The following is a 10461-nucleotide window of genomic DNA, read 5'->3' on the forward strand; positions in this document are numbered from 1 at the left end:
GCGCTGACCCCGTCTCTCTCTGTTTTCTCCTCTCCCCGCGCTGACCCCGTCTCTCTCTGTTCTCTTCTCTCTTCTTTCCAAGAAAAAAAGACTGAACGATGCATGAACAAGTGTTGCATATACATAGAGAGGGTAAGGGGAAGAACAAGCGAGCAGCACCCCATTGCGTTCTCTCCCCCTTCACTTTCGTTATGATAGTTTCTCGTTCATGGATCCCCCAGGACGGATCCATGAACGACATTGGACGTCCGCTGTACACACGTCAGATGCTTATTGTGTACCATACCTGAGGCGATAAACGGGCGAGAATCATCTGACGTGTGTACATATCCCTAGTACAGGGTTACATAGACAGCAACTTTTACCTCTCCCTGCACCACATAGTCAGGTCTGACTCCTTTTTTTGTGATTATTGACTTGCCTCCCCTGTGCTTTCTCTTTTCCCCCTTCTCACTGCTCCCCCTGTTTCTTTAAACCTTTCACTTTTCCTATTCACTTATCTGTGTTGTTGTCATCACTCTTCCTGCCCCGGTATCACTGTCCATGCCTGATCACTTTGCACTTCTCACTGTTGTTCCCGGCAGGTTGCAGGACAGGCGAGGTTAAGCTCACAAAGGGCTTTAATTTGGCTGCCCGTTACATCATCCACACCGTTGGTCCTAAATACAAGAACAAGTACCGTACGGCGGCCGAGAGCTCTCTGTACAGCTGTTACCGGAACGTCCTCCAGCTGGCCAAGTAATTCTCCTCACCTTCATCATGCTTTATTTCCTATCTGTAGCTTCTATATAAAGGTGCATTGTTCCCGGGGTTATAGAACACACTGCTGACAGCCTGAATAATGCTACCTGGCTGGGAACTTCCACTGCCCTAAAGTAAGCTGTGCTTTGCCCATGCAAAGGGAAGGTAAGTTAACGCATGGGCAAAGTACATGATGATGAGATTTCCCACCATAGTTTCTGTCTATCTCTCCCACAAAGGTGAGATTCCCTCCAACAATAAGGTCTGTCTCTCACTGCTGGACTCATTAGTTTATCCTCAATATTGTGGATAATCTACAAGGAAGGGTGACACTATCTTGGGAATAACTTTGAATTCTCAGGAAATGTCACCATTAGTATATATGCTGTAATTTACCACCAAATCATAAATATCTCTACAAAAATAGATACAATCCATTGTTGTCCCTTCAGGCCACCATGCAGCTCCCATCTTGACCTCTCCTAAGTGTTGTCCCCATATTTTTAAATTAACATAGTACCAAACAATATGAATGGCGATGAACAGGCTCTGTTACTAATGCATAACATTTAATAAAGCACAGAGTTACAAGTCAATATGGCTGCAAACAATTCTTTTTATAAATTCATATTCTAGTGTTGCAGCATAACCACTGAATTATCGGCTTTGGGTGCAGGTAATAGACTGATAGTATAACTTGCTTTATATACAAATGTAGTAATTACATACTTTATCTCGGCAGTGGGCTGGAAAGGAAGTTTGTGCTCTTACAAAACTATAGGTCAGTTGAGAGTGTGGGAAACGGATTATCTTTTTATCTGCTCGGTGTTGGATGCTCAGGGGTTAACCATTGTGCAATAAAGAGCATAGGACTGTTCAAGGTTCTTCCGTTTTCTTAATAGCCTGTTGTGGCTTCTATGACACTGGCTGTGTGTCTGCAAGAAGTTGTTCTCTATTTTCAGGCAGGATTTGATCCCATCCCCAGGCTCTTGTATAAGGCTTGGGTACACACGTGCTATAATTAACGTTGGATCTTTCACTATCCTTTCTAACGATAAGACTGAAAGATGCACGAGCTCTGTACATAAAGCACCATGGAAAAGAAAGAATGACGGAGCGGCACCCCACTGTGCTCTCTCCCCTTCACCTTCATTACAATAGTTCCTCTTCCATAGATCCACCATAGGATGACGAGCCCTGTACACACACCAGATTCTCATCCGATATCAGCCCAGAGGCGATTATTGTACGATTTTGGCAGGGAGGTTGATGGAGAGGACTGAGTGTAATCAGTTCAATGTAAATCCATTCACCCCAAAAATTTTCACATCATTATTCTAATGTTATAAAAACAAAATCCCCTTCCTTCCCCTTCCTGGGTTCTCTAATTGGCACTCCGCAGTGCCCTGGTCATGTGCTGCCTAGGACAGCGTGTGATCTGCAGTTATCTCCAATCTCCTGACAAAAGCAGAAATTCATCTAGTACAGGAAACTGTAACAAACGATCTTCCCTTGGAGACAGTCCAGGGGCTGATTCATCGGTGTACATTGCTTGCCTGCGTCACTTTGAAATACAGCCTGCTAATGCATGCTTGAGAATGTGAACATCTCTTTAGTCTGCTTGGTAAAGGGTGATTCCACTTTTATTTTTAACTTGTGCAGTTGTTCCGGCTTCTCTCTGCATTCAAGTTGCTTCCTTTGATTTGTGTGCACACTGTGAGCTTTTCACAATGCAGTAAGTCAGAGTTCACCTCATTTCCTGTCTGGAGGGCATCCAGCAATATGTTTTCCCCAGCCTGACTGTCCCTGACACCCCAATTGTCCTCATTTGATTTCCCTTTATTCAATTATTGATGTCCGGGTCATACATGGGCATTACCTAGGGTCTGTGCTGTGCAAATACAGCCTGCCTACTGATCCAGACGGACATCCACCCATTCAAGGCATTTGAATTTTTGCACAGCCAGCGGTTTAGGACCAAGAGGTAGGAGTCTTCTAGCAGCTATGCACAACACCCTGCCAACGCTCCCACCAGCACTGGTCTGCCGGCATTGCAAAAACCAGATGCAGTAATGAAATTGTTACATTTCTTTTAGCTCATGCTTAAATTCAATAAAGTTTAATTTAAAACAATAAAGTAATAAACTGATTCATTAATCGTACAAAGCTGAATGGTGGATTTAGTAGTCCATATCGGCCAATCAAATTGTAGGGCTGGGGTCACATAACTAAAACAAATTGTTTGCTCTGGGTTTCCTAACTTTACCTATGTCTGTGTTTGTTCCTCTGGCTAATGGAGTTCTGATATTTATTTCTATTGTATTTCCCTTCAGGGAGCAGTCCATGTCATCGGTGGGGTTCTGTGTGATCAGCACTCAGAAGAGGTGTTACCCCCTGGAAGACGCCACTCATATTGCCCTACGTAAGTCTCCTTCACCTTGCTGAAATATGGGCTGTAACATACAGATCTCCCCTACTCATAACCTAAAGCTGGGGTCACAATCATTCTGAGATGGATAAATGAATCCTATTAGTAGGACTGAAATGCCTTTACTGGGGGAAATGTCTGAAAGCTGAGACTCGGTCTTATAATCTCTGCTGAAGAGAAGCAACAGGCGCTCATCTCCGCTGCTTATAGAAGAGATCACATGACCCTGTGGTCAGCACTGAGGAGAGCCTGTAACTGCATTGTTTCCAGGAAAGGTATTTCAGTTCTATTAATGCAACCAAAACCGTTACAGTGATCTTATCATAAAAATTATCATCGCTATTGCCAAATATTTAGGAAATGTAACTCTGGTTTACATACAAAGGAGGAACTAAAGTAGTCAAAATATAAGCATTAATTACCTTTTGTTTTAAGTTTACTGTGCAAAATTTGTCATTTGTATTTTCGTAAGTTGCAGGGAATCTGTATTGCAACACTGTGACTGTGCAAAGGCAGGATGATTGTCATTGGCATTATTGTGAAAGATTTCAGAGCAGAAGCTGACAATCTGTTTAATGTGTGAAAGTCCTGGGAGGGTAAAAAACTGAGCAGGGTATTGTGTTAGACCTCCCCACCCTCTCCATTAACACTAAATCAGAGTGCAGTGATTGGTGATATTGGTACAATGGTTCTCATTCCTGACCGATGTGGAGCAGAATGTTTTTTATAACTCAGATGTCCCTGTTGTTGCAGGCACGGTGCGGAGGTTCCTGGAATCACATGGAGCTGCCCTGGAGAGAGTGGTGTTTGCAGTCACGGAGCAAGAAGAGGTACCTGCATGGCGCCATATTTTTATATTTTCTGTAATTTCATAATTCTGCACTGCTCAGCCTTTCTTGGCCAATCACATTTGTTCCTAAAGTAGACAACACAAATAGATTTCAGTAGAACAGTGCAGGGAGTCTATCAAAAAGCAACTAATCAGATTTTACCCTCTGATTTGAGTCCAGTGACCCCAGATTGGTTGTTCCCCGCACTGCTTTCTGAATGACCAAGAAAAATTGTGAGGATTTATTGCACACATATGCATTGTTACATATTGCACACATATGCATTGAAAGAATTGTTTATTTCAAAACTTGTGCTGTATACCTGTATTGCAGTATGCTAAGGCTCTCTGGCGTCTTTCGGTCTCTGCAGAGTTATAGCAAGATTTGGTGCGATTTCTGTACTGCTCACTAAACTGGAGGCACTGACAAAAGGAAGCAAAGCCCTGCCACAAACAAGATGGCTGCCTCTAGATACAGAAACCGGGCAGAACAGGGCATGACCAGTAAAGGTCAGCTGCAAGGAGACCACAAATTTGCCATCAGACAAGATTTATATTACAGGAGAGACAGGTGATGTCTCTTCTGAAATAAAACATAATTACCTGTCTGATCGCCATCTTGTTCCTGGGATTTACTTCATCCAAGTCTGGCCAGTCAAATTGGCTGCAGATTGGGAACCAAAAAGAAGATGGCAGTGCCCACGACAGATCAGGGACAGGTGAATGTATTAAAACAAAAAAGTGATAAGGCAGGTAAGTGCATTCTGTGTTTTAGAGATGACATTGCCTGCCGCTTCTGCAGTACAGGGTCTGCCTGGTCACAGCTTTTTGTTTTAAGTTAGGATTTATTTTAGCTTCATGGGTGTAAGGGAGGTCTAACATGCAACATGAGTCCACAACTTCCCATATGAGCTTCCCATATGCTCATTGGAGTCTCGAACACTTTCCTGTTTCTGTGCAGAAACCTCAAATCACCCCAGGTTTTGTTCACATTGCATTGCCCCCTGTTAGTTGTGTTAGAAAGTAAGTCAGGTTGAAAAAAGACCATCAAGTGTTTATTTCCTATAGTCTGTCAGATTTGTTTCGGCCTGTCCGGTGGTTTTGTGTTTTCTAAGCAAATAACATTTTTTATGTTTCTTCTCTTCCAGGCCACTTACAAGCGTCTGCTATCCCTATACTTCCCCCGCTCCCTGTGGGAGGAGCAGAACTCGCTGCCCCTTCTACCGCCCGATATCGGCAATGCTGATGGTGAGCCGATTGTGCCAGAGCGGCAGATCCGAATAAGCGAAAAGCCCGGTGTATATGAAGGTAAGTTCTCTACAAATGGTATAGATAATCAGAGTCATCAATACACATTTTAATTTTGTAGATTGCCTGAAATTAACTGTGAAATAGCTGGCAATAGATGGCAACACAGGAAAAACAGGACCTTCAGCAAAAAGTTATCATAAAATAATCCAGCTGAGGTGACTATTACAGTATTAAAAGGTAAAGATTTTCTGAAAGCCCATACAGTCGCTGTGTGATATGGGGAAGGGGGGCATGGGGCGGTGGTCAGGTGGCTTAAAGTGGAACTATAGTTCCAATTTCCAAAATTGCAAACAGGTATGATTTTTTTAACAAAGGGACTGGCGATGTCCATGCTAAATTACCAAAACAACCTACTGGAAATGGCAACAGTAAAGGCAATAACAAAACCTTACACCCTTAGGCTGCGTGCACATGTTCACAATCTTTTTCAATGACAAAAGACTGAAAGATGAATAAACGAGTGTTGTACATACAGAGCCATTCTGCTCCATGTAGTGGGGGTGGGGGGAACAAGTGAGCGGCACCACTGCAGTCTCTCCCCTTCACATGTATTATGATCGTTTGTAGATCCTCCAGGAGGAATCTCTGAATGATGCTAGACAACGCTGTACACACATCAGATTCTCGTCGGATATCCGCTCTGAGGCGATAATCGGATGAGAATCATCTGACGTGTGTATGTAGCCTTGCTCCTTCCACATTACATCCTGAAAAATCTGGGTAAAATTACATTTTAAAATGTGTTTTTCAGATGACACGGATGAAGACGAGGGTTTGGAGCATGACTTGTCTCTCATTGGTTCTCATGCCTTTGCACGCATGGAAGGAGATGTGGACAAACAGCGTCGCCTTGCACTTCAGGGGCAGCAGTCAGGGGCCACGCTACAGAAGCAGCATCAGCGGAAGTAAGTAATATTATTATTATTTTATTATTATTAATAAAATTAAACAGGAATAATATAGTGCCAACATATTACACAGCATTTGAGTATACATTGGGGATGGAAGGGAAAGCATTGATTTACCCTTAGGAAGATCTTAACCCCCTTCTGTCAGCTCTGTGTACTCTTCTGTGTTTCAGGGATCATTTTCCACAGCACCCTTGGTGTCTTCAAAACTTTTATGAGGCACCGCTGGGAATGCACCCTGATATGTCCTAGCTTCTGCAGCATATCCTCTGCTCCTATATTGTTGCACTCCCCTTTTATTATGATGCTCCCGTCTTTCTAGTACTGCCACTCAGTAATGTCCCCCTCATTATAGTGCTTTGTTCCACACCCCATGCAGAGGAAAGGCGAGTATATTCCCCCATTCTATTGCAGATCACATGGCTGATGTATGACATAACACGGGTATTATGACTAGGTGACATCCTGCAGTTTATTCAGTGGCTCTGATGCATCCAGCTGCTTGATAGAATAGAAAAGGAATGTTCAGAATAAATGATATGCAAAAACATCTCATAGCAATCCAAGCTCCTAATTATTGCAGCCAGCCTATGGTGAGCTGTGATGATATACGTCATAACTTATCTTGTGTGCTGTCTCTCTCCAGTTATAACCGCTGGCTGTCTCGGGCAAGGACGGAAGATCTGTCTGACATCGCAGCACTCAAAGCTTTATACCAGTCAGGTAAGTGTGTGTACAGGTATGTGTCGTCAGTGTTCTCCATGTCGCTGGGAAGCTCCTAAATTATTTACGCGCATATAGCGATAATACAAAAGTGTGGAAATTCGACATTATTACATATTACAGTATTTTATATTTATGGAGAAAGGAGAGCCCTTGAAGTAACTTCCAGGTCTCCGGAAACCTCTGCTATAATTATTTCCACAGCTCACATTGTGTTAGGAAGAATTCCTTTTACATTGCTGGCCAGTGGGAAGAATGTCACCCTTACAGATCATTGGTGTCATACTGACCTCAGAGGTAGAAACTGCTCATTGCTCCAGGGGAACCCCCAGCAACCTCTGGAGGAACTCTGGTTTGGAATCTTAGCATTACATTATGCTGAACCTATTTTTTTTTTTTTTTTTTTGCATTTATAGTCCATTTAAAATGGCTCCCTCAGGAAGAAGTTTTAGCAAGACCTATAGATTGCTTTAAGAAAAAGCTGGATGATTTCTAGACGCACAGAATATAACTGGGGATTAAAACTTTAAAGTAAAAATAACAGAGACTGTTGATCCAGGGAACATTCCTCATGGAAACAGGAATTTTTTCCCCTATTGGAGCAAATTGTACCCGGGGTTTTTTTTTTTTTACATCTTCTGGATCAACTGTCCATATGTTTTTTTATCTGGGATATGTTTATTTCCGTAGGGTGTGGACTTTTTTCAACCTAACTTTCTGTGTAACTTGGGCTTCTAACATAATATCATATGCCAGTGCTATACTTGGGTTGTGCTTCACCATTTCATCCACTAGTTGGCGCAGTAGAAGTCTTTTTATTGCTGCCAGTGCCGATAAAATTCACATTTATGCTTTATACACCGACTATCCATCTGGAGTAAAACTTCATACACGCATCAAGTTTATGTCACTGCAATTCATCTTACGTGAGCAGATTGTGTCACCAGTGCTGTGCACTATTATTTTTAAACAGGATTTATATAGCACCAACATATTACACAGCGCTGTACATTAAATAGGGGTTGCAAATGACAGGCAGATACAGACAGTGACACAGAAGGAGGAGAGAACCCTGCCCCAAAGAGCTTACAATCTAAGAGGTGGGGTACACTATTAGGTTCTTTAAAGAGGGAAGTAGAGAGGACAAGCAGGAGGCATCCTGTTGCGTGCTACCCCATAGGAAATGACAGCAGTCATGCCTGGTCGGTCATTAGGTTACCTACCACAGCGTATCCAACGTCTGGGGTGTGCTGTACACGTGTTGGGTTTTCAACAAAATCATTCATATCTATTGACCGTTATCTAGTGTCAGCTTTCGCTATATAGAAACAAATCTCTCAACCCTTGTTAGAAGTTCTTTTTTGTTTTACTTCCTCATCTCCCAGCATTGTTGTATAACGTAGCACTGCGTTCCTCTTTCAGGAGTGGATAACTGTGGTCGGACGGTCATTGTGGTTGTGGGACGGAATATTCCGGTCTTATTAATAGATATGGAGAAGGTAATATTTACTGTTACTAATTCTAATGCAGCTTGTAGATTTATATGAATTGTATGTTGGACTTAAAACAAATACGAAGCGGGTTAATTTCTCCGTCACTCTATTCTGTCCGCATTGCACTGCAGCAAAACTGAATAACACTGCTGAGAATAACAGTAACAGGTCTGCTGTCCAGAAGACAAAAATCATTATTATCAAATATAAAGTTGGACAAATTTGTTGATACCCCTCAACGAAGAAAAAAAAAAAACACCCATAATTTCTGCAATAACCTGGAACTGACCAATCGTTGATTATTCTGCATTTACCCGAAATCCGACTTTGCTTTTAGAGTTTGATTTAGTAGAGACTTTCAGATAAAAGCACTAATGAAAATGAAAGACAAAACAGGGCATCCTTAGCCCAATATTTTGTGGCAGAACGTTTTGGAGGCAATCCCTGCAAATGGTGGTCAATGAGACTCACCTGTTAGCAGGTGGTCTGGCCAACTTTTCCTCAGCACACCTGTCCATGTGTAAATCTGCCATCTCCAGACTGCATGTTTCAGGCCTTTCCATAGGTCAGTGTTCCCCCCCAGCTACTGTTACCTGGGCGCACCACCCGGCTGTTTTTGGGTGGTTACTGACGAGTTGGGTCACAATACAGGGGCTGCCACCCACCTACAGCTTCTTCACACCCAGAATAAAACAAATTCCTGGGGAGAATCCTGTAGATGCTGGGGCTCATACAAACCAGTTCAGGACAGCCCAGTGTCTTGTTCTCAGCTATTCTTGTCTGCTTTTAGTTTTTTGGGCCTTTTTTTCCTGATGTACGATCCATGAATTTCCACTGGAACATGACCATAGGCAAATCTTTCTGACTCCAGGCAGTACATTTCCCTAGATACTGTCTTGATAGTCTAGAGAATTATTTGTTCCCAGCACAGAACTCTCCCCATGCCAGAACCAGCAAAGCAGCCCCACAGCATAACCAAACCTCCTCCATGTTTCACAGTAGGTATGGTGGTCTTTTTTTTCACTGTGGACATAGAGCTGATGTGCCAAAAGGCTCCGGTTTTGTCTCCTTTGTCCAGCAGACCTTTTGCTTGAAGCCTTGTGGCCAGTCAATATGGATTCCATCACATTCTTCTCTCAATAGCAATGGATAGTGTGATTGAACACTGATGGACCTTGACCTTGGAGTTGTATCTGTAAAGAAGTTTTCCTTTGCTTTTTGTCCTTACACACCACTCTTCCTCCCATTTTAGGGTCAGTTTGTCCTCCTGTGACCCTATCTAGGGCAGTTGCCTACAGTGCCCAATGTGCCATTGTAAAAATACTTTGCTGGTATTAATACTTAGTAGTACTTCATCTCTCTTCACATTTTCTTTGCTGTACTCAATGAGCTTTCGGAGGCAATAGCAGACGTCAAGCATTATATGTGACGCATTCTGTTAAATATGGCTTCATTGTCACAAATTACCATTTAGTTTTCTTGCTCTTTATTTCTCAATCACATGTGATGGTTGTGTCTTCAACAAAATCTGTCAATTATTATTTTGCACTTGGAAGACCATAGGATATCAACTGAAAGTACAGCTAACAATCGCAATCAGTGATTTATCATGTGTAGACTTTATCTCGGTCTTTCACTGAACATTCCCTGCAGCGTTGCACCCATGTATTTAACACGTGTGTGTGTGTCCTTTGCAGGCTCTCCTGTATTTCATCCATATGATGGATCACATAGCGGCCAAGGATTATATCTTGGTGTATTTCCACACTCTGACCGGAGAACACAACCACTTAGGATCCGACTTTCTAAAGAATGTCTGCGATGTGGTAGATGGCAAGTAAGTAATTGAATGAAGGTAAACTGGTTTTGGTGAATTTGTTTTTTGGGCATGTCACTGCCATTTATCTGTTTGTTGTTCTTATAATAAAAGTCCAGGACATTTGATTGGTAGATAAAAGCAATTTTATGGCAAAGTGTAATCTAAATTACTGCACTGGCTGTACAAAACCAAAGCTGTCCCAAGCAGGT

General features: G+C 42.5%; 1 protein-coding gene across 1 annotated transcript in view; it reads left to right on the plus strand.

Annotated features, from left to right (window-relative positions):
- The window catches only part of GDAP2 (ganglioside induced differentiation associated protein 2), a 19691-nt gene that overhangs the window by 2824 nt on the left and 6406 nt on the right, over positions 1 to 10461 (plus strand). The window contains exons 3-10 of the mRNA XM_072398479.1: positions 585 to 738; positions 3075 to 3163; positions 3923 to 3999; positions 5147 to 5306; positions 6061 to 6214; positions 6864 to 6940; positions 8363 to 8439; positions 10131 to 10270. Coding sequence (XP_072254580.1) covers positions 585 to 738; positions 3075 to 3163; positions 3923 to 3999; positions 5147 to 5306; positions 6061 to 6214; positions 6864 to 6940; positions 8363 to 8439; positions 10131 to 10270 — 928 coding nt within the window. The remainder of the gene's footprint in view (positions 1 to 584; positions 739 to 3074; positions 3164 to 3922; positions 4000 to 5146; positions 5307 to 6060; positions 6215 to 6863; positions 6941 to 8362; positions 8440 to 10130; positions 10271 to 10461) is intronic.

This window comes from Pyxicephalus adspersus, chromosome 1, assembly GCF_032062135.1.
Source record: "Pyxicephalus adspersus chromosome 1, UCB_Pads_2.0, whole genome shotgun sequence".
NCBI classification, from domain to species: domain Eukaryota; kingdom Metazoa; phylum Chordata; class Amphibia; order Anura; family Pyxicephalidae; genus Pyxicephalus; species Pyxicephalus adspersus.